This window comes from Ochlerotatus camptorhynchus, unplaced genomic scaffold (assembly GCF_037179485.1).
Source record: "Ochlerotatus camptorhynchus isolate MF236.1 unplaced genomic scaffold, CSIRO-AGI_Acam_v1.1 ptg000220l, whole genome shotgun sequence".
In the NCBI taxonomy this organism is placed as follows: Eukaryota; Metazoa; Arthropoda; class Insecta; order Diptera; family Culicidae; genus Ochlerotatus; species Ochlerotatus camptorhynchus.
Window position 1 is genome coordinate 5431392 of NW_027040710.1, and position 25511 is coordinate 5456902.

The following is a 25511-nucleotide window of genomic DNA, read 5'->3' on the forward strand; positions in this document are numbered from 1 at the left end:
TAGTCGTTTTTTCGAAAAAATATATTTTAAAATTTCCGAATTTTAACTTGAAAATTGTCGAGGAACAGCGCGGTGAAAGGATGTTGCTCGTGGACAATGCAGAAATGCTGTTTACATCTCACTGCAGTCTGAAAAATTATCGAGAAAATCCACCCAAGAAAAAATCGGCTAAGTCCACGTAAACAGTACCACTAAACTGTCATCAGATTGAGGTTAACCCAGGGTTACATTAGAATCAAACATCATCACGATGTAATTTGTTGCACGCATAAAACATCAGAATACATCCAATGATAACAGAACCTAACGTTACATTAGAATCAAACTTTATCACGATGTAATTTGTTGCACGCATAAAACATCAGAATACATCCAATGACAACAGAACCTAACGTTACATTAGAATCAAACATCATCACGATGTAATTTGTTGCACGCATAAAACATCAGAATACATCCAATGACAACAGAACCAAACGTTACATTAGAATCAAAGTTCATCACGATGTAAATTGTTGTCCCTCGGTCTCTCGCCGCATGCAAAGTTTGTTTTGTCCTGAGTCAGCACTACACGGCGAATGAGAACGACCCAAATTTGAGGTTAGTTCACTCATAAATCGCAAAAAGAGCAGGAACTCAGTTTTGAATTAATTTCCCTCATGTTCCGAATATGAGAAAAGCAAAGATTGGATTCTCTGGATTCTCGTAAATTTTCCTTATTTTAGGGCAGATTTTTGAGGTTTTCCACAGGAAAACATGCGGCAAATTTACTCATCCTGCACTTTTTTCGATATTGAGTACACTCAAATATGCGTGATCTCATTGGCCGTGTACAGTTTTTTTTTTCGCAGTATGGGAAAAGTTTGATTTGTTTACGAATTAGCCCGGGAAAGTGCCAATAATGTGTCCGTCGCAAGTTTTGGTGCATTGCAATGTTTTTCTGGTAAGTAAATGTGAATTTATTAATTTAATGTAATGTAATTATTTTTTTTTTTAGGAAAGTGTACCGGTACCAGTCCCAGCCGAATCCCGGTAGGGAATCCGAAGCTGGATCCCGGGCGGGGAGTTTGCAGCCAGATCTCTTTGCAGGTTAGTCAGTGTATTTTTTTACTAAAAGCTACAAGCCCGATGACGGGTTCCGTAAACGGAGCCCGATGGGGATTCCGTAGACGGATCCCGATGGGGAAACCGAATACGGATCCCGATGGGGAAACCGAATACGGATCCCGATGGGAAAACCGAATACGGATCCCGATGGGGATTCCGTAGACGGATCCCGACGGGGAAACCGAATACGGATCCCGATGGGGAAACCGAATACGGATCCCGATGGGAAAACCGAATACGGGTCCCAATGGGGAAACCGAATACGGATCCCGATGGGGAAACCGAATACGGATCCCGATGGGGATTCCGTAGACGGATCCCGACGGGGAAACCGAATATGGATCCCGATGGGGAAACCGAATACGGATCCCGATGGGAAAACCGAATACGGGTCCCAATGGGGAAACCGAATACGGATCCCGATGGGGAAACCGAATACGGATCCCGATGGGAAAACCGAATACGGATCCCAATGGGAAAACCGAATACGGATCCCGATGGGGATTCCGTAGACGGATCCCGACGGGGAAACCGAATACGGATCCCGATGGGGAAACCGAATACGGATCCCGATGGGAAAACCGAATACGGATCCCAATGGGAAAACCAAATACGGGTCCCAATGGGAAAACCGAATACGGATCCCGATGGGGATTCCGTAGACGGATCCCGACGGGGAAACCGAATACGGATCCCGATGGGGAAACCGAATACGGATCCCGATGGGGATTCCGTAGACGGATCCCGACGGGGAAACCGAATACGGATCCCGATGGGGAAACCGAATACGGATCCCGATGGGGATTCCGTAGACGGATCCCGACGGGGAAACCGAATACGGATCCCGATGGGGAAACCGAATACGGATCCCGATGGGAAAACCGAATACGGGTCCCAATGGGGAAACCGAATACGGATCCCGATGGGAAAACCGAATACGGGTCCCAATGGGGAAACCGAATACGGATCTCGATGGGGATTCCGTAGACGGATCCCGACGGGGAAACCGAATATGGATCCCGATGGGGAAACCGAATACGGATCCCGATGGGAAAACCGAATACGGATCCCAATGGGAAAACCAAATACGGGTCCCAATGGGGAAACCGAATACGGATCCCGATGGGGATTCCGTAGACGGATCCCGACGGGGAAACCGAATACGGATCCCGATGGGGAAACCGAATACGGATCCCGATGGGGATTCCGTAGACGGATCCCGACGGGGAAACCGAATACGGATCCCGATGGGGAAACCAAATACGAATCCCGATGGGAAAACCGAATACGGGTCCCAATGGGGAAACCGAATACGGATCCCGATGGGGATTCCGTAGACAGATCCCGATGGGGAAACCGAATACGGATCCCGATGGGGATTCCGTAGACAGATCCCGATGGGGAAACCGAATACGGATCCCGATGGGAAAACCGAATACGGATCCCGATGGGAAAACCGAATACGGATCCCGATGGGGAAACCGAATACGGATCCCGATGGGAAAACCGAACACGGGTCCCAATGGGGAAACCGAATACGGATCCCGATGGGGATTCCGTAGACGGATCCCGACGGGGAAACCGAATACGGATCCCGATGGGGAAACCCAATACGGGTCCCGATGGGGAAACCGAATACGGGTCCCAATGGGGAAACCGAATACGGATCCCGATGGGGATTCCGTAAACGGATCCCGACGGGGAAACCGAATACGGATCCCGATGGGGATTCCGTAGACGGATCCCGACGGGGAAACCGAATACGGATCCCGATGGGGAAACCAAATACGAATCCCGATGGGAAAACCGAATACGGGTCCCAATGGGGAAACCGAATACGGATCCCGATGGGGATTCCGTAGACAGATCCCGATGGGGAAACCGAATACGGATCCCGATGGGATAACCGAATACGGGTCCCAATGGGGAAACCGAATACGGATCCCGATGGGGAAACCGAATACGGATCCCGATGGGAAAACCGAATACGGATCCCGATGGGGATTCCGTAGACGGATCCCGACGGGGAAACCGAATATGGATCCCGATGGGGAAACCGAATACGGATCCCGATGGGAAAACCGAATACGGATCCCAATGGGAAAACCAAATACGGGTCCCAATGGGAAAACCGAATACGGATCCCGATGGGGATTCCGTAGACGGATCCCGACGGGGAAACCGAATACGGATCCCGATGGGGAAACCGAATACGGATCCCGATGGGGATTCCGTAGACGGATCCCGACGGGGAAACCGAATACGGATCCCGATGGGGAAACCGAATACGGATCCCGATGGGGATTCCGTAGACGGATCCCGACGGGGAAACCGAATACGGATCCCGATGGGGAAACCGAATACGGATCCCGATGGGAAAACCGAATACGGGTCCCAATGGGGAAACCGAATACGGATCCCGATGGGGAAACCGAATACGGATCCCGATGGGAAAACCGAATACGGGTCCCAATGGGGAAACCGAATACGGATCCCGATGGGGATTCCGTAGACGGATCCCGACGGGGAAACCGAATATGGATCCCGATGGGGAAACCGAATACGGATCCCGATGGGAAAACCGAATACGGATCCCAATGGGAAAACCAAATACGGGTCCCAATGGGGAAACCGAATACGGATCCCGATGGGGATTCCGTAGACGGATCCCGACGGGGAAACCGAATACGGATCCCAATGGGGAAACCGAATACGGATCCCGATGGGGATTCCGTAGACGGATCCCGACGGGGAAACCGAATACGGATCCCGATGGGGAAACCAAATACGAATCCCGATGGGAAAACCGAATACGGGTCCCAATGGGGAAACCGAATACGGATCCCGATGGGGATTCCGTAGACAGATCCCGATGGGGAAACCGAATACGGATCCCGATGGGGATTCCGTAGACAGATCCCGATGGGGAAACCGAATACGGATCCCGATGGGAAAACCGAATACGGATCCCGATGGGAAAACCGAATACGGATCCCGATGGGGAAACCGAATACGGATCCCGATGGGAAAACCGAACACGGGTCCCAATGGGGAAACCGAATACGGATCCCGATGGGGATTCCGTAGACGGATCCCGACGGGGAAACCGAATACGGATCCCGATGGGGAAACCGAATACGGGTCCCAATGGGGAAACCGAATACGGATCCCGATGGGGATTCCGTAGACGGATCCCGACGGGGAAACCGAATACGGATCCCGATGGGGAAACCGAATACGGATCCCGATGGGGATTCCGTAGACGGATCCCGATGGGGAAACCGAATACGGATCCCGATGGGGAAACCAAATACGAATCCCGATGGGAAAACCGAATACGGGTCCCAATGGGGAAACCGAATACGGATCCCGATGGGGATTCCGTAGACAGATCCCGATGGGGAAACCGAATACGGATCCCGATGGGGATTCCGTAGACAGATCCCGATGGGGAAACCGAATACGGATCCCGATGGGAAAACCGAATACGGATCCCGATGGGAAAACCGAATACGGATCCCGATGGGGAAACCGAATACGGATCCCGATGGGAAAACCGAACACGGGTCCCAATGGGGAAACCGAATACGGATCCCGATGGGGATTCCGTAGACGGATCCCGACGGGGAAACCGAATACGGATCCCGATGGGGAAACCGAATACGGGTCCCAATGGGGAAACCGAATACGGATCCCGATGGGGATTCCGTAGACGGATCCCGACGGGGAAACCGAATACGGATCCCGATGGGGAAACCGAATACGGATCCCGATGGGGATTCCGTAGACGGATCCCGACGGGGAAACCGAATACGGATCCCGATGGGGAAACCAAATACGAATCCCGATGGGAAAACCGAATACGGGTCCCAATGGGGAAACCGAATACGGATCCCGATGGGGATTCCGTAGACAGATCCCGATGGGGAAACCGAATACGGATCCCGATGGGAAAACCGAATACGGATCCCGATGGTAAAACCGAATACGGATCCCGATGGGAAAACTGAATACGGGTCCCAATGGGGAAACCGAATACGGATCCCGATGGGATAACCGAATACGGGTCCCAATGGGGAAACCGAATACGGATCCCGATGGGGAAACCGAATACGGATCCCGATGGGAAAACCGAATACGGATCCCGACGGGGAAACCGAATACGGATCCCGATGGGGATTCCGTAGACGGATCCCGACGGGGAAACCGAATACGGATCCCGATGGGGAAACCGAATACGGATCCCGATGGGAAAACCGAATACGGATCCCAATGGGAAAACCAAATACGGGTCCCAATGGGGATTCCGTAGACAGATCCCGATGGGGAAACCGAATACGGATCCCGATGGGAAAACCGAATACGGATCCCGATGGGGAAACCGAATACGGATCCCGATGGGGAAACCGAATACGGATCCCGATGGGAAAACCGAATACGGATCCCGATGGGAAAACCAAATACGGGTCCCAATGGGGAAACCGAATACGGATCCCGATGGGGAAACCGAATACGGATCTTTATTTATTTATTTATTTATTTATTTCATCAACCGATGTAGACTAGTACAAATACATATACAAATTTGTTTTTCTTAAGAATATTAAAAAATATATTGTCAGCTATTATATTTTTACTTCCTACGAGTTATGATTCCGTATGGAGTTAAAATATTGTTTTAGTTTATGCCGAGACATTGAAAAGTCAATGGTTTCGCAGTATTGATTGTAAGACGCCATCATGCGATTTAATGGCCCAAATTTTGCATAATTTGTGCGATGATGGGTTACGGAAAATAAATTTCGATTTCTGAGTTGTCGAGTAGGTACATAAAAATTTAATTTTGATAAAAGTTCTGCTGAGTTAATACGCTGCGAAACGATATCGTTTACAAACGAAACCATTGCATATTCACGACGCTCTTTTAATGTTTGTATGTTTATAAGCATGCAGCGTGCTTCATATGATGGAAGAGGAAATGATGTCCAACCTAATTTACGAAGGGCATATAATAGAAATTGCTTTTGTACTGATTCTAATCTTTCTTCGTGCGTGATTGAAAATGGAGACCATACAATGCTGCAATATTCCAGTATTGACCTCACATAGGCAATATATAGTGTTTTAATTGTGTATGGGTCCTGAAAGTTATAGCAAAAGCGCTTGATAAAGCCTAGCATGTTATTTGCCCTGTGAATAATTGTATTGTAATGGTCTATGAAAGTTAGTTTGGAGTCTAAGATAATCCCTAAATCCCTGACTCTTTCACATTTTTCTACATTCTGATTTCCTAATGCAATTGAAATGTTTGATGGTGTTCTTTTTCTGCTAAATGATATTAAGTTGCATTTTTTTACATTCAGTTCTAATAGGCTTTTTTTACACCATGTGTAGAATATGTGTATTTCACTCTGGAATATATTGATGTCTTCATCATTTTTTATTTCCAAAAAGAGCTTCATGTCGTCGGCATAGATTAGCAATTTTATTTTTTTGAGAATGACCCTAATAAAAAATAACCATAAACGAACGATAACCCAAATCATTGAACTATTCCATAAATGGTTTGGATGATACCCAGAACACGTCGTTAAGCAAATTAACCATACAATTTTTATTAGGGGAAGGAAATGTCGTTTACGTACAGAATAAAAAGAAGAGGTCCCAGATGAGAGCCTTGCGGGACTCCTGAGGTGACTTGAATTGGGGTCGATTTCTTTCCGTTGAATTTAATTATTTGTTGGCGGTTAGTTAAATATGATTCAAGCCATTTCAGGAGTCCTGGCTCAATTCCAATTTTTTTCAATTTGAAAAGAAGCATTGGTATGTCAATTCGGTCAAATGCCTTGCTAAAGTCTGTATAGAGAGCTTCTACGTGGTTTCCATTATCCATTGCATTTAATGAATAGTCTATAAATTCAAGTAAATTTGTCGAGGTCGAACGTCCTTTAAAGAAGCCGTGTTGCATGTCAGTAATTCTATTTTTGGTTTGAAGAAATAATTTTTCATTTACAATTGCCTCGAAAAGCTTTGGAATGCAAGAGATAATGGCTATTCCACGATAATTACGTACGTCAGATTTTCGGCCAGATTTAAAAATAGGTACTAAAAATGAGCTTTTCCATATTTTTGGGAAGGTTCCGGATTCCAGTGACATATTAAAAAGCCAAAACAATGGAGCAGTGAGTTCCATTGCTAGACTTTTTAAAAATACTGGAGGAATTCCGTCAGGTCCAGGACCTTTTGAGGCGTCTAAATTCTTTAAAGCCTGCAAAATATCCTGCACTTGAAGTTGATTGACGCCAATGTCCCTTGAAAATTCTGGATGAAATGCAAAATAATCGCGGTCGCGATCTTCATCGGAAAATGTCGTATAGATTTCTTGAAAAAAAATTGCAAAAAGCTTACAATTTTTTTCCGAGCTATCCCCGACACGTTCGTCAAGATGCATTATTGATGGAAAATTGTCAGATTTTAATTTGGTTTTTACGTAATTAAAGAAGTTCTTTGGGCAGGACTTTATTTCAAGTTCAGTTTTTGAATTAAATTCTTCAAATGCATTACTGATGGCTAAATCTAGTTGATCGCATAAGTCCAAATAGATAGCCAAATTTTCACTATTATTGTGTTTTTTGTAATGTTTATGTGCTTTCTGTTTTCGATTTTTTAAGTTTTTTATTTGTCTGTTATACCAGACTGGATTTTTTGTGCTTCTGTAGCGTCTTTTTTTCTTCAAAGGTATTTCTTCCAAAATTATTCCTGATAAAATTTGGTAGAAGATGTCTACAGCAGTTTCGACATTTCCTTCATTCCTTAGAATTATTTGCCAATTGACGCTGTTTAATTTATGTTTGATTTTTTCGTAGTCTGCTAATTTGTATTCAAAGACTTCCTCGTATTCGCAGTCGTTGGGTCTTTGGTATGCGTGTACAAATAAAGAATATTCAATTGCTGTGTGAAACGTTTCGTTTTTCCACAATGGGTTTAATGATTCGGTCACACAGAAATCTTCATAAATATTCGTTAGTAAAAAGTCCAAATAGCAATTTTGTTGATTTTTGATGTGGTTAATTTGGTTCAGTCCTAAATTAGCAGTTTTGTCAAAAATGAACTGCAATGTTTCATTATCCCCAACGACTGGGAGTAAGATACATTCATTTTCAGAGTCCAGAATGAAGTCAGCATGGCGTTGATTAAAGTCTCCATAGATGTGAACTTTAACCTCAGGAGGAAGCTCAGATAGAATTTGTTCAGCACTTTGGAAGAAGGCTTCATAAGTGCTTTTATGAGCATGGTCTGGTGGAAAATACACTGAGGCGAACACGTGCGTTTCGCCGGCAATGTGTGATTTCACCCAAATATGCTCAAATTCTGTAAATTTTGGTGTAAAGATAATTTCTGAGTTAAAATTGGCCGAAAGAGCTATAAGGACTCCACCGCCTGACTTCTTCTGAGTTGCATGAAAATTTCTGTCGTCTCTGAATACATTAAAAGCATTTCCAAAGATTTCTTCACTTTTCACGCTTTCGTCCCAGCTTGTTTCAGTTGCCAGAATGACCGAGAAGGATGAGCATAATAAATTTTGATAGATTTCCTTCATTTTAGCTGGGCTTTTCATGCGATTGAAATTTTGACAGTAAATCAAAATTTCAGTCGCATTCTGTTTATGTGAAGAGATCTTTGGAAGTACGTCGGTTGATAAAATATTTTCATTGGTATTATTATTTACCTCTTTCTCGTCGAAAGGAGTCATTGCTTTCGAAAATTCGGGTTGTGAAATTTGTCGGCGCTTTCCCTTATACGCTGCAGGTGTTGGATCCTCTGGTTGTTAAGATGACGCCGATAGGATTCCAAATCGTCAGATGCCGCCTGTTTTGGTACACCATGTTCTTCATGCACCTCGAAAAAGATTTTCCGAAGTTCCTCCGCTGAAGTCGGTAGTCCTTCGGATGCCAAATTAATTTTGATGCTAGTAGTGGTCATTCCTTCATGGCAAAACGATGGCTCCTTGTCATGCATATATGCCAAATAAAGGCGAACGATGTACATTATTTTTGTGTCCCGTAGTCGTGCTTTCAGGAAACGCCCGTCCCCATCAGCTGATTGCTGCGTCAAGCTTACGATGGGTGGGCGCATAGGGTCGAGTGACCATCCAGATGTTTGATTTGATGTATTTGTATTTGATTGCAATGATGACGGCGTTTCAGTCTTGTTGTTGTGTTGTACCTGCTTTTCTGTCCGGTATTGGTTGATGGTTTCACCCTTCCTGAAGTTGATGAATTTTGGGACCGAGAGGGCTGCAATTGGGTGGTCGGTGGTCAATGGCGGACCAGCAAATTGTACTTTCGCTGTGGCCAGTAGTTGCTTGTCCGATCCCTTGGCGCGGCTGTATTCATTTCCTTGGATGATGTTTTTGGTACTGCTGGTGTGGATTTGTTGTTGTTTTCGTCGTTTTCTGCTGCGTTTGGATTTTTCAGCAGCTTTTTCCTGCAACCTGCGAGTCCGTTGTTTTGCGTCAAATTTAGACCAGTCCTGCTTCCAGTGCCATTTGTTGCCTAAAAACCGCCATCCAGGAGATGAATGGTCAGTTTTTGGAGATATTGTATTTTTGTGTACTGGAGGACTTTCAGCTAACTCTTCCTCCAAGGTCTTCTGATGAGGTTCTGCAGCATTTATCTGAAGACTAGAAACAGCCCCAGATACAAATTTCACTTCCTCAAGAATTTCCAGAAGTTTCGGCTCTGGATGATGATGATGAGGTGATGATTCGGCCCCTTTTATTGAAAGTGCCATGTCATTAGATAAGCTTGATAGCCGTTCGTCAAGTAATTTTGTAATTTTTTGTGACATCAACGAATTTGATTCGTTGATGCCGGTTATTGTCGCGTGCGCTTGTGAATCACACGTTTTCATATGCTGGCCGACCGCGCTGCACATGTTATTATTGTTTTTATTTATTACTGCCAACGTTTCTTTTACGTCATTTAGCAGGTGCTCAATGCTGTCGAATAATTCTGATACTAAGCAGAATTTTTTTAGGTCAGCAGCAATGCGGTGGTTCGCGTCCGTTTGAGAGTGGATTGCTTCCACAAGTTGCTCCTGTTGATGAAGCAGCTTCCTCACGTCGGCTTCCTTCCGTAAAATGTGCTGGCAGTCAGCACACATAGGCACCATGAATGCCGTGATGAAATGCTCCCGTTGTCGCTGTACTCCGACACAGGCAGCATGGTATTTTTTGTTGCAAAATTCGCACTTCCATAGAAAGCGGTCGTCGTTGATGCTGCATGATATTACACCGCACGGCATAACTGCTTATGTTTTAAATATTCGACGCGATACTATAAGGTACAAATGGCCAGCGAGACCCACACGCGTCGTTGTCGAAGTGTAAAAAAAAAATATATATAGGTATATATACAAATTACTTGCGGACCAAAATGCAAATGCGTCCGCGCCCGAAGACAGCTCGTGGCGAAAAAACCGACAACTATACATCCCGATGGGAAAACCGAATACGGATCCCGACGGGGAAACCGAATACGGATCCCGATGGGAAAACCAAATACGGGTCCCAATGGGGAAACCGAATACGGATCCCGATGGGAATTCCGTAGACGGATCCCGACGGGGAAACCGAATACGGATCCCGATGGGGAAACCGAATACGGATCCCGATGGGGAAACCGAATACGGATCCCGATGGGGAAACCGAATACGGATCCCGATGGGAAAACCGAATACGGGTCCCAATGGGGAAACCGAATACGGATCCCGATGGGGATTCCGTAGACGGATCCCGATGGGGAACCCGAATACGGATCCCGATGGGGAAACCGAATACGGATCCCGATGGGGAAACCGAATACGGATCCCGATGGGGAAACCGAATACGGATCCCGATGGGAAAACCGAATACGGGTCCCAATGGGGAAACCGAATACGGATCCCAATGGGAAAACCAAATACGGGTCCCAATGGGGATTCCGTAGACAGATCCCGATGGGGAAACCAAATACGAATCCCGATGGGAAAACCGAATACGGATCCCGATGGGAAAACCAAATACGGGTCCCAATGGGGAAACCGAATACGTATCCCTATGGGGAAACCGAATACGTATCCATTAGTTATCGTTTCGTGTGGAAAACCTGGAATTGGGTTGTATAATTTCGAAAAACAAACAAATTTTTATACATCATCTGAACGAGCTTCGTTTTCTGAGCACAAATATATTTTTATCGTTCCCATAGACATTCATCTCGATTTGTAAACCAAGATTTAAATTGTCGATAAATTGCTTTAGATGACATTAATATCCTTTTGAATGACAGTTCGCTCTATGGCGAGGGCCGCTAAAATGGTGATGTTTGCAAATGTAATAACACTGATTTATCATAGTTCATGTGAACCAAAATTTATGAAATTTTGGATTTAGGTTCCATTTTTAAACCATTTTTTCAACCTATTAATATTGGATTCAGAGAGCCGCAATAATGGCGGTAAGCTCCAACTCGGATTAACTTTTAATACCGTCCCTGTTTGGATGATCTGCGTATTGTTTGCATAGCATCGTGTTGAATAACTCTGATGTCGACATCAAAGCAGCCGGACATTCTTGATCGGGATATAATCCGAGGATAATACCGATTGAAGCTTACAGCCATAAGTGATTTAATGAATAATTCGCTGATTGCGACTCTCTGAAAACTAAATGCACAGGTTTCATACGTCAAACTCATCCTTTGCAACGTCCTCTTGTAACTTAAAAATACAAAATGTCATAATAACGTAGGGTAGAGAACTACTTCGGCCTAATCGCCCGTTTTGGGCCTATCGAGCAGAAAACTTCAATAGAAATCCATTATTTCAGAGTTCGTCAATTCAATTATGCATTTGGTACGATACTTTAGTTAATAAGCTACGGAACGAAGTCAATGAGAACACGTGATATGAAGGTTTGCACCCATTATTCCCAAAAACAAAAGAAGCGCTCCGACTGCCCTATAATGACTTCATAATTCCGAAAAAAACATGTTTCCGGGCGGAATAAGTTTCATCAAGCCTTATGATGGTACACAAGATGGGTCGCAAGTTTATATAAAATTTAAAGTGTGGTTCGCAATCAGGGAAAGACTGAGATTTAAGAATTCTAATGTAAATTTTTCATAAATAATGCCAATTTAGAATTCTGTACTATCTAATAACTATTCTTCGAACTTTTAGGCAGTTTGGATAACAATTTAGCCAACGTATAAGATACTTACCACAGACAAATAGACATAACACATTGAATATTTCTCACTGTAAAACATCGTCGTTAAAACATTACCGCCCTCTGTTGAGTACACTGTGGTGGGTAGTACGCTGAACAGATGGCGGTAGTGTGGAAACGTCAAACGCAAGGGAATTGACTATGCGCGCCACTGGTGGCGGTACTACCAACTAAGATACTTTTAAATTGACCGATAAATGCTTGTTCGATGAACATCTTGCGAGTTTTATGTCTGTTTGTCTGTATACTTACTTTACTTTTGCTGATCCGACATCCCTCGGAACCTAACCTGTATAACAAGTTGCGCCAACTAACTCGGTCCCTGGTTGCTTGTCTCCAATTTCTCGAGCGTCCCACACTTCCTACATCTTACTCCACTTGGACTAACCACATAGCACGCTGTGCTTTTCTGCGTCTTGTACCGGCCGGATTTGAGGAAAACACCATTTTTGCGGGATTGTTGTCCGGCATTCTTACAACGTGTCCCGCCCGTGGAAGGGTACAATCTTCCACTTTTAGCGACTTTCTGGATATTGGGTTCGCCATAAAGTTACGCCAGTTCGTGGTTCATTCCTAAATAGAGCTGGAACTAGGGCGTAACAGCTTTTGTAATCAATGACTTCTCTCGATGATTTCGCGGAAGTCATGGCTCTCCAAGGCGAATCGACATCACCATCGATTAGAGAAAGACTTCTACTACCCGATGGATATATTGGTTTGTGTAGGCGTGTCTTGAATTCCGAGAAATCAACAAGAGAAGTCATTGTTTACAAAGGCTGTTACGCCCTAATTCCAGCTCTATCTTGATTCTTCTACTCCATTCACCATTTTCATATACCCTCTGCCAAAGATGGTCCTAAGCACGCGTCGTTCGAAAACTCCCAGTGCTCCTCGAGCATTGTCCATTGTCATATTTTTCATGCACAATAATTTTGTTTATTATATATTTGCAGTTCGTTTGCAGCAATTTTTGGAGCGATCCGTGAAGGGAAGGCTTGCCACTTGTATATCCGAACAGTGGACCAAACAAGCCAGCAACCCCGTCCAAAGTGTCATGCATTATTGACAAATTGGCACAGGGAGATCTGGAGGCGCAGCGATCACATTGTCATGATTGTCTGGTAGTTCACTCAAAAATGCTATAACAATCGCCAAGCTCGCTGTAATGTCACCAAGTGCCTCGTCACCCACGAATAGGCGTCTATGTCAGTGGTCTAACAACTCTTAGCGCGCTAATGGCATAGTTCCCCTGCCGCATAGAGAGTTGCCACAATGATATTAGGTTAGCTAAGGTCAGTTAACTGACTGGTGGGAAACGGGAGCTTAAGCAATGGCTATTCTTTATGCATTTAAGAGATAGTCTACCAGAATGGATGACTTTTTTTGTACAATTTTATGTTTTCTGATGGTTTCGGTTGTGCAAAACATGAGAATTAACTTTTTCAATACTTTCAATTGTACAAAGCATTAGAGCTAGAAACAAGATCTTGTAAACACTACACACCTTAACTGGTAGTTTGCTAAAAAAAATGCTGCAAAAATCGTCAAGCTCGCTGTAATGTCACCAAGTGCCTCCCCTAATAAAAAATAACCATAAACGAACGATAACCCAAATCATTGAACTATTCCATAAATGGTTTGGATGATACCCAGAACACGTCGTTAAGCAAATTAACCATACAATTTTTATTAGGGTCGTCACCTACAAATTGGCGCCTATGTCAGTGGTCTAACAACTCTTAGCGCGCTAATGGCATAGTTCCCCTGCCGCATAGAGAGTTGCCGCAATGATATTAGGTTAGCTAAGGTCAGTTAACTGACTGGTGGGAAACGGGAGCTTCAGCATTGACTGTTATGCACGCATTTTTATGATGTAATCTAACAACAATCGTGTGTAGTGTTTACACGATCATGTTTCTAGTTCTAATGTGTTGTAAATATAATTGAAAGCATTTGAAAAGTAAGATTCTAGTGTTTTGTATATCTAAAAACATTAGTAAACATCTACATTTGAAAACATTCAAACAGCGTTTACTTTAAACGTTTTGTACATCTGAAAACATCAGAGAACATCAAACACGAAGTACAATTGAAAACATCCGAACAACGTTTAGTTCTAACGTTGTGTACATCCGAAAACATCCAAAAAAAAGTTTGGTTCCAGCATCGGGAGGCATCTACGTTAGAAAACATCAGAATACATTTACATATAAAAACATCCGAACAACGTTTAGTTCTAACGTTTTTTACATCCGAAAACAACCGAAAAACGTTTGATTCTAACATCAGGAAACCTCTACATTAGAAAACATCAGAAAACGTTTACATATAAAAACATCCGAAAAACGTTTAGTTCTAACGTTTTTTACATCTGAAAACATCCAAAAACGTTTGTTTCTAACATCAGGAAACATCTACATTAGAAAACATCAGAAAACGTTTACATTTAAAAACATCCGAACAACGTTTAGTTCTAACGTTTTGTACATCTGAAAACATCCTTAAAACGTTTGGTTCTAATGTCAATAGATTGAAATTTTTGACGTCAGACCGACATTAGAATGGCAAAATTTTGTTCCAAAATTTCTGATGTATACACCATGTTACGTTGCTTAAATACAACTAAATCATAATGTTTCCTAATGTTTGACATCAGGCATACATTTGATTTCGATGCTGATGTAGACATCAAAATCAAACGTTGGGCTAATGTAAATTTCTATTCGGGTCCCCTCGGGTGTTCTTTAAGTAAAATTTAGTTTCATTTGGTGACTCCGCACGCAATAGGTAAGATTGAAGGAATTGTGACATGACTGTGAATAATTGATTTTTTTTTAAGTGCTAACCGTTTTCGACTTTCCGTGTTGATCTTGGTGCAACGATTCATCTTCAGGAGAAGATCGAATATTCCGGCTGGAAAAGTATCACATGCAGGGATTGGATTTCTTCAACATCTGCCGGGTGGAAGAGAGGATGGCGGCCAAAACTAACGATGCTGTTGGCATAACAGTTTCGCAGGAAGAAAAAGATCGTACCGGACGATGGGACCAGAATGCGAGTCAAGATGTTAAATTGAATACGGATGGGAGATCTTTGGACACATCAATGGCAACGGCTCCACTAAGCTCGTGTGAACAAACGGTATGGAAGCATTGAAATTTTTTTATCAGTTGAAGGGATGTTATGACAGAGCAGCAGAATCTGCAGAACAGAATAAAAAAATATAATAATTTGAAAAATAAATAACGGTTATAAAGTAAATAATGAGAGGACTTTAAAATGAAAATGCTTGCATTTAAATTAAAATTTATTGTTCTTTTAAATTCAAAATGACACCTGTCATTTCAACTGTACAACAATTTCAAACCAAAAGTTTGTTTTGAAGCAAAATTAATCCGTTTTTAATTTTAAAATTGTCATGGTTTTCATTTGACAGTAGTACAATTCAATTCGAAAGTTTCAACTTTTAAAAGTAGTGAGGGAGCAACTTTTGATTTGACAGATAACTGACTTTCGGTTTGAAAGCTAACGACTTTCTATCAAAAAGAACCAACGCAAACTTTTAATTATATCAATGGATTTTTTTAATTTTAGCAACGAGTTTTCTTTGTGTGTAACTTTTGTTCCTTACATTTGATTGTAGCTGAGAAAATTAGCTACAATCACTGCTATCATTTTTAAAAGCATAGTAATGTGGTGAATTGTTAGATCGATATGAACAAAAACATGTATGTTTTCCCATAGTAATTTCATATATAAACTTGAAATGGTTTGTGCTAGAAACACTAGAATAAGAGACCAGCGGAGACACTGTTATGATTCCAATCGAACTGTCAAAAGCGGTTCCAATCTGAAATGTTTACAAATGGTTTGTTTCAATTAGGGAGGAGTATTGAAATCGTTTAACAATCACTCATGTACTCGATCGTCGGTGCATTGGCGAAGTCACTCGCAAGCAGTTACAAATGCAAGTGATGCCAGGATTACTTTGATGTTTATCTTGTTGCCAAATTCATGTTTTTTTTCTCCGCTGGTCTCTTATTCCAGTGTTTCTAGTTTGTGCCAAGTCAGTTTCTTACTAAAGTAGTTCAAATTTTGGGAGGCTAAGCAGGACCCAATCTGGAACCGTTTAAGCACTGTGGAGCGAAAATTTTCAAATTTGCATCAGTCTTATGGAGATCTACAATAAAACTATCCAGCTTTCCATGCTCGGTTATGGTGGCCTGTTTGTATGAATAAATGTATCCTTCGCTGTGCTTTTTGAAACTAACTGGACGGCGTATGTTGTTCCATTTTCTTCTGTTCCTGGGAGCTCCATGGAAAGCTGGATAGTTTGATTTACGTTTATCACCTTCATTAGAGTACCTTTTACTTTATTCCGTATAGTTTGGGATATTAACTTCACCAATTTAAAAAAAAATCACTTAAATAGCTGCATATTCCGCAGCTTTTAGCAAAGTAATAAGCTGAAAGTAATTGCGCCATGCACATTACGATTTTTCATCCAAAATGAAGTGCAAACGCAACACTTGATTTTACCCAGTTTCCTGGTGGTCGATGTTAGCCCTTGCCAATGGAAGATGAAGTGTCATATTGGTTAAATGAACTTAAATAAATTCCTTTTCCGTGTTTTTATTCGTAAACGTCTTTCATTCATGCTCGCGCATATTCTTGTAAAACGAGTTTGTTATAAAAAAGAAACGGGTGTTTTGTGAAGCGGATAACAATTTGAAAGCCTTGGGCGTTGAAATCGACAACAAAATTAGATTCATTCCTGTCCAGCTATTTAACTACAATGTGCTGCTTATAGTGCTTCCTTTCATTTTTTTGTTGTATTATCCACTCTTTCGTTATTATTGTGTTGTGATCTCGATGGACAAAATTCCACTTCAGTTCCTAGCCAGCATCGAAAACAACACAGACACCACCACAGCAGCATTCAGGTATAGATCGGAACATTTTTTGTGTGTGCAATTCTGGATAGTTTTTACCAGAAATAAAAAATGTTTTTATATTCTTCAGCTATAACATCGAGAACGATTTACCATTTATAATGTCAGCACTGGAGCAGAATCTAAATTTAAAAGAGGACCAAACCGAAAACGACAACTCGGACGATAAAGACGACGAATCATCTGGATGTAGTTCAACGCCAATAAGTCAAGTCCATCGACGGCGGTCCCCGCGAGCCAAATCCATGGACAGCAAGTTGCACAAAATCAAGCGACGAACCATCGCCAAACCGGTCAAGTTTCAAATCAATCTCAATGCCTCGGAAAACGAAATCCGAAACTACTACATGGTCAACAGCAAGAAAGTCGATGTCAAACCGACCAACTTGGAGACGATTTTCGAGGAAGGTTCCCCAGCGGCTACGAAGGACAAATTTTTTGGCCAACGAAAAGTTCGGCGTAGTTTGAACTGCTCGGATGGATTCAACGTAAACAAGACTACGACCAAAGCACGGAAGAATCGTGTCCGGAAGCTGCTGGGAGGAGCTCCGAAGCACGAGCGAATGACAATGGATACGTTCCTGGAACGGCTGAAGGCCATGCAGAACGAAAGCGATGAAGATGGAGAACGGATCGTCGATCCCAAGCTAAATCAAACGGTATGACTGATGCTTCCGCCGGCCAGAAGTGGAAGAACCGTCTCATCGGATCACTGTCGACTGAAATTATGCGTATTCGTTTGTAGTTTTTAAGGTATATCACTATTGTATATCGTCATCGTCCCCATTCGTGTATTTTTAACACGGTTAATAAATTAGTACAAACAGAAGTTTGATGGATTATTCTTTCGTGGAAAAAGACAATGTTATTTTATTCAAAAGATAGTATATTTATTAACTTAGGAAAATCCAGCGACGTAGCCACCGATATCGTCACAGAGCTGCTTCAGTTCGTCGTTCGATTTTAACTCGACTGCTAGAATGGCGTTCCCCACGGCAATGGTCTCTTTCACGGTTTTTCCCTTGATCCAAATTCTACTATTCATTCCAGCAGCTATCTCAAACGCCATTTCCTTCGCTAGCAGGTCCAAAAAGGGGCATTTCGGGTTCAGAATCTTCCTGACCAGATTAATACTGCAGTTGAACACAAAGCCATCCTGTAATGCTCCCAATTTGCCCTTCTTTCCATGAGAGTCCACGCAGATCAGTTCGGGTTCTAGGTCTCGGTTGGCAATGAGTAACCGTGCGCAAATGGCATCGCCCACGTTGACATCGGGGCGATTCTTTTTGGTAGCCCCTTCGAACGCCAAATAGGACAACGAAGCCGGCTCACTGCCGCCGATATCCACCCGGAAGATGTCCCCGGCTTTCTGCGTAACAATTCCCACTACAATCTCACTACGGTTGGGAACGTAGCGCTTCTGGTAACAGTCGACCCAAAACGTATTGGGAGCTTTCTTTCGCAGCACACCACTTTTACACACCAACACGGCATCGTCCTTGTCCTGACGAAGTCCCGGTCCCAACACAACCTTCTTGTTAGCTTTCGCCATCTCTATAGCTTCTTCCACGCGGAATCCCGGCAAAACTGGTCCATCCACTAGGGCTATCATCTTTGGATCTATAGGATAATTTCACTTATCCGGTTTTTAGGACAAAAATCGCTGTAAACGTTGGAAGGTCCTTTCGCGTGTTCGTTCAATGTTTACACTGGCATGCCGCTTTTGGCTGTGTTTTGACGTTTAGATGATCATTGTCAATCATCAAAGGGAATCAGCCTCATCCGATGCCTCAAACGTGTTATTCAGACGTTTTGACTGATAAGCCAGAACAGCTGTTTGGAAATAAATTTATGTTGTGATTTTTCTTTTCGGTATTAGGCAGATTTTATTTATGCAAAGGCAATGGGTAAGAAATACTACTGCGATTATTGTCAGAAACACATCCAACGAGATCCGGATATCGTGCGGAAACACAATGAAGGAATTCCACACATTCGCAATCGGGCTGCTCATTACGAGCGATGTAAAGGTAAGAACGTCAGTGCAAACCAGGTTGTTAAACTTGTCGACAAATTCACTATTGCAGACGTGAGCGATTAACAATTCTGATGCAAACAACATAGTAGAATAGTAAATAAGTAGTTAATAATTTTACCTGACGCAGTAGAAATGACGTTTACTACCACTCGAACTTCGAAATAAAACAATATTCTGAGATATGTAGCCGGAAAGGCACATTTAACTATAACGTGCTATAACCAAGTTACCTCTATGCTATAACTATCGATTTTTTCACAAATTTCAAAGTGGGTTTTTGAAGAATGAAATTTCACCCAATTGAGTAATGGTTTCCACCATCAAATCGGACAGATGTCCCGCCAGGGGTGGCTAAACTAGTTGATATGGAGATTCCCGAGCAGATGTTCAAGAAGATGAAAAAAATGGAATTAATCCGTACAAAACAGCAATAGAAAAATTGGACGGTCATTTTTCACCAAAACAACACGATTCGTTCGAAAGGAATGAGTTTTGCAAGCTGACACCGGGATGTACATCTGAAGGATTGCGTGAGCCGCTAACGAAATGTTTGATGCGATGTACTGAGCAAGCGAAGAAGTGTAATTTCGGTAAGACTGCAGCTGAAAGCCGAGATTTTCGTATCATTGACAAAATAATGGATTTGAGGGAAAAACTTCTGCATGAGGAGACACTCACGTTACCACAAGTGACCCGGATGGTTCATTCATTCGAGTCTATCAAGCATCAGGTCCAGGTCATCGCTGGGAATGAAAACAGTTCGTCAACTACTTCTTTTGTAGCGAGCTCGAGAGACAACGTGAACCGTGTGATTGGAAGTGGTAAGCCAGCAAACGGTTCTTACTATCGATGTGGACAGAAGACTCATTACGGGAATGATCGACAGTGTCCAGCGCGTAACAAAAAATGTGAGAAGTGTAGCAAGTTTGGTCACTTTGCCCGCGTGTGCCGTTCTGCAACGAAACGTAAATATGGCGAACCTCATTCCTACTCTACGGGCAAGAAGGTGAAACTGAAGATAAAGGCCATGCTGAGTTACAGAGTTTCATTTGTAACATCGGGGACGGTGATGAATTTCTTTGGGTCGAAGTTGGAAATGTACACTCCAAAAAATATGCACGTCCGATTTACGTGAAAATATAGGTAGCTTTCGTCCATATATCTTTTCACGTAAAATTTACGTGAATATCTTGTAGCTGAACATATTTTCGTCTGGTTGTCAACGTGAGTAGTAAGGTAAATGTTACGTGATTTCAAATTTAATCTCAACGGATTTTCACGTAACGTTTACGTGATCCTGGAATGACATTTACTGGAAAATTAATTAAACGTAACGTGCATTTCATTTTGATTGGACCGGATTTTCACGTAATGCTTACCCGTTCTTGTAATAATATTTACTGGAAGTCGTTTGTTTTTTTTCTGAATCATGGTAATTCTGTTCAGCGTGCGATGTGATTGCCTGTTACCATTGAAGCGACAAAAGCCACCTTGTGTGACGTGAAACTCCGCCTGAGATGTATAATGTCTCACGTTACACAACGTGATTTTTGTTCCTTCACTGGCGGCAGAAACTCACATCACTTTACGCCGTGCATAATAACTTTAAGTGTAACTAAACAAGTATATATTTTATTGTTTTATAATATTACATATATTTAATTAAAATATAGTTACATGGCACACATTTCATTGAACCTTTTTCATCTCCTATTAGCTTAACCTTTGCCTAAACTGTTCTTCAGAAACTGTCAAGAGATCAAAACTAGTAATGCTACCCTCTGAAATCAAAATAAATATAATTAGTTTAATATGTTGGACTTCAAATATTGTGAAAAAATCAAAAATACCTTCGATTATTTGCAGCAAAGCGTTTGGAAACTCCAAATCAGAGAGCAACTCTTCCATTAATGTGCTTGATGACGCCATATTGCATTTTTTTTATACCTGCAAATCACGTACATCCATTTCACGTAAGCTCAAACACACTCACACAAACGTACACAAAATATTTATGTGAACAATTCGTCACTTTCATCACCAGCTCTAGTAAACATGACTTGAAATGTCTGTCAGTTTTACTACCATCACGTAATATTGGAAATAGAAGCAATCAAATCAGCTACGTGATTTTTAACGTGAATCGGACGTGCATATTTTTAGGAGTGTACTTATCCAAATGTTAATAGATTCTGGCAGCAGTAAAAATATTATCGATGACACCACTTGGAGAAGCATGCTAGCACAAGGAGTCAAAATCTGGCAACCAAGGAACGTTCCGAATACAGTTTTGCGAGGTTATGATCGAGATGCAAAGCCGTTGGTTGTGTCTCATGTTTTTGAATCTGTAATCGCTGTTGGAAATGGAGGAAATCGGAAGCAAGAAACAGCTATATTCTACGTTGTCGACGGAGGTTCTCAACCGTTGTTGGGAAAAGATACAGCAAAGCTCTTGGAGGTGCTAAAGATTGGACTTCCTACACTGGATTCGGCAGTCAACAGTATCGTGCCCGTAGGAGGAAGGCCTTTTCCGAAAATGAAGAACGTGCAGCTGAGAATCCCAGTGAACATTGACGTGTATCCTGTTGTTCAACGAGTCAGACGTCCTCCAATCGCGCTTCTTAGTCGGATCGAAGAAAAGTTGGAGTCCTCTTCCTTCTGGTGAATACTTATTGGTAGTTATTGACTACTTCAGAAGGTACAAAGAGGTCGAAGTAATGACTCGAATAACTGCTCATGAAACTATTGAACGCCTAAGTAAATTTTTTACCCGTTTAGGGTAGTCTAGAACTATCACACTCGACAACGCCAAGCAGTTCATTGGTAAGGAAATTGAAGATTACAGCAAAATTCACGGCATCGTGCTCAATCATTCTGCACCATACTGGCCACAGGAGAATGGTTTAGTTGAGCGCCAAAATAGATCACTTTTGAAGAGGTTACAAATCAGCCACGGGCTCGGCAGGGACTGGAAGAGTGATTTAAAAGATTACTTGATTATTTACTATACGACTCCGCATTCTACAACTCGAAAGACGCCAACGGAGTTATTCTGTGGAAGGACAATAAGGTCCAAGCTACCAGCTATTGACGATATTGAAACCGTACCTCCAACCTCTGATTATCGTGATCTAGATTTTCTAAACAAACAAAAAGGGAAAGAAAGAGAGGACATCAGACGGCATGCGAAGGAGTCGAACAGTACTCATGGAAAATCTCACTCCAGGGAATAAACTATCGACGACTTTCAAGAGAACAAAATACACTGTTACAAATCGGTCGGGACCCAGAGTTACAATAGAAGATCAAGATTCCGGAAGAACCTACGAAAGGAACGTGGCTCATCTGAAGAAGGTACGAAATGACGTGACATCATCACTGCAGGAAACATTGAACAACTCCGATGAATCTGGTTCTTTAGTAACCAGAAACTATGAAGCTTTAGAAGAAGATTTTGCAGGATTTACAGCTGAGGATTGTGAAGTTCCCATGCCTGGTATTAAGATTTGAGTCATTACAAAATGGACTCAAAGTCTATGAGAAGTGAAGAGATTTTGTTAGCTTAATTGATTGTAATACATCCTAGAAAAAGGGAGATGTGCTATCTATAGTAGTAAGTTAGTAGTAGGCTACGACTTTAGATACGTAAGCTCGGGTAGAATAAATTATACATCTGGAAGAGTAAGACGTGTTTATTTACTACATACTCTGTAAATCCGATTCCGTGAAGTGAATTTAGAAGTTGGTTCCTGTTCCAGAGTACCACACGATTGAAGGCTACTCGCTCTCTGGCGGTGAGTGCTGTAAAAAGCAGCATGAAAACACCTAATTTGCCATCAAAATCTCAAAAATGAAAAATTTCTAGTTGTGACAGTATTGCATGAAACCGACGATATCTAGACAATCCCAAGCTTTCAGTACGTACTCGGATAGCTGTCTAGAATATATATACTCAGGCTGTGGTTGAGGGAACATTCAATAATTATTCATTAACTGGTGAGGGGTTGTTGAGACGCGTGCATGCAAATCGGTCACAACAAACGGCTTTGAGATTGCTTACGTTTTCTTACCTGAGAAAAAAGGGATCTCAGAAAACACATCTCACGTAAGTATGAACGGATCAAACATTTAATGTAGAAAATATAAATATTCGATGCAAGACCTTACTACATATGGCTTACGAATTATTGTGTTCCCCAAGATGAAGATCTACCATCAAGAATTACTTCTTGAATTTATTTTCTTGCTTTGGTTAAGACCATAATAGCAAAGAGACGATACAAACGCCTGCAGTTAAGAACTGTTTGAGAAAGTAATTTCTAGTAAACTTTGAATAACAAGTTACGCTCAAATCGACTTCCAATGCTTAGTTTTTGCATTTAAAACTGGACTCCTCAAAAGTGCGGAATCGCTAATAAAAGTACACTATGGCATTGTATCGTCGTGGTGCCTTTTACGCACTTATTCTTTATCAACTAAGGAATAAGTATGCCGAAAACACACAAAAATTATTGAACGTAAAAACGCACTTTTATTAGCGAAGTGCGGATCTTCTTCTTCTTCGCATTTCAAGCTTATTGCATATCACATATAAGCTTATTGCGTGCTCTCAACTTAGTGTTCTAGATGCACTTCCACAGTTATTAATTGAGAGCTTTCGATGCCTGTACAATTTTTGCATTAGTATAATTAAGTCGCAAGTCCAATCATACTTCTATGCCCAGGGAAGTCGAGAAATTTTCCAACCCGAAAAATTCCTAGACCGGACCGGGAATCGAACCCAGCCACCTCCAGCATGGTCTCGCTTTGTAGCTTCGCCTGTACCGACTGAGCTAAGGGAGTGCGGATCTTAGCGCACGATGGGAAATACATAGGTGCCACAGTCGGAAGAAGTGTTAGTTTGTTTACATAAATGAACCATTCCCATTTTGTTATGGCATGTTTGCTATAAGAAATGCGCCTCGTATTTATTAGCGAATTTCACATCAAAGATTGATTAATTGAGTAGGAAATCAGTTTGGCACGGCATTTGTGACCAGCATACACCTTCCGGTAGTATGAAACTGGTCAAAAACTGTTCAAATCCGCAGATAAAATTTTTTGTTTTGAATTTTTGTATAGCAAAATAGTGAACTTTTCGTGAACATTAACGGCAAAGAACTCACCAACACTGGGAGACTGTGAGTTCCTGCCCACCTGTCATTTACCATCGTGATCTTAGCGTACTTATAATATGCGCAATCAATATCATTTCCTGGCTAACATAACAAACTATTTAAATATTAGGGGAACTGTTTAGTTGGAAGTAGTGTTGGTAAAGTTAGTTAAAACACAAAAACCATATTTTCTATAATTTTTCATTATTTTTCAAACACGCATACTTCCTAGATGTCTCGGAGCTACTAGCGGAAAATTTCGGAAAGAAACCCTGTCGAACATTGATCTCCTTTGACGAGTGCACGTTCGGTGCTTCCTGTCGTTACAGTCACGTCAAACCTAAAGAGCTGAAACGACTTCAGCAAAAAGGTATCTTATGACCAACTCCTACCCATTAGGACATAACAATTGAATTTTATATTAATTTTCCAGTCCAACGCCTCCATTGCCAAAGAACCATGCGGCTCGCCGACACGATCGAGAAACTCAACTCTGCTGAAATGATCACGCAGAAATTTCTCAACAAACGAGCCGAAAAGCATGCCAAGGAGGCTATCGAGTGCAAACAGTTCTGGACCTACGAGACGGAAGATCAACTCGATCTACCTCCATCACTGCAGGAAATCAACCCATCTCGAATAGATTCCAGCAGCCTTGCCGAATGGGGGTGATATATGCATTGAAAGTTACTATTATTTTCTAGTAAAATATATTAGACATCTATAATAATAAGTTCATTATTATCAGTTCCAATCAGTATACCATCTCAAATATATCTATATACTTGTCTTCTGAGAATTCTCGTCTCTCAGATTTGTAGTACGTTGAAATGTAGAGTTACACAGAATGTTTTTTGTTCTGTTCATCACAACTAGAGAATAATAAATTGTATGCAAATAACCTAAATTCTGTTCTCGTTACGCAATAGCATCCCGTCTTGAAGTCCACTCACTTTCTGCCAACGTTGTCTATTTGCTACTTAGTA

General features: G+C 42.1%; 4 protein-coding genes across 4 annotated transcripts in view; 2 read left to right on the forward strand and 2 right to left on the reverse strand.

The window, feature by feature from the left end:
• Nucleotides 1-8886: 8886 nt before the first annotated feature.
• The window catches only part of MED16 (mediator complex subunit 16), a 78160-nt gene continuing 61535 nt past the window's right edge, over nt 8887-25511 (reverse strand). Inside the window, exon 6 of the mRNA XM_065225011.1 lies at nt 8887-9179. Within this exon, the coding sequence (XP_065081083.1) occupies nt 9156-9179 (24 nt within the window). The 3' untranslated portion in view covers nt 8887-9155. The remainder of the gene's footprint in view (nt 9180-25511) is intronic.
• On the forward strand, nt 17068-18120 carry tant (tantalus). The gene is made up of 2 exons (XM_065225070.1): nt 17068-17322; nt 17402-18120. The coding sequence occupies exons 1-2, from the start codon at nt 17252-17254 to the stop codon at nt 17994-17996; spliced, it is 666 nt and encodes a 221-aa protein (XP_065081142.1). The 5' UTR covers nt 17068-17251; the 3' UTR covers nt 17997-18120.
• On the reverse strand, nt 18229-19004 carry Rrp40 (exosome complex component Rrp40). The gene has a single exon (XM_065224983.1). The coding sequence runs from the start codon at nt 18941-18943 to the stop codon at nt 18230-18232; it is 714 nt and encodes a 237-aa protein (XP_065081055.1). The 5' UTR covers nt 18944-19004; the 3' UTR covers nt 18229.
• LOC135703702 (zinc finger matrin-type protein 5) lies at nt 19161-25214 on the forward strand. The gene is made up of 3 exons (XM_065224984.1): nt 19161-19361; nt 24758-24895; nt 24959-25214. Exons 1-3 carry the CDS (start codon nt 19235-19237, stop codon nt 25195-25197), a joined length of 504 nt encoding a protein of 167 aa, XP_065081056.1. The 5' UTR covers nt 19161-19234; the 3' UTR covers nt 25198-25214.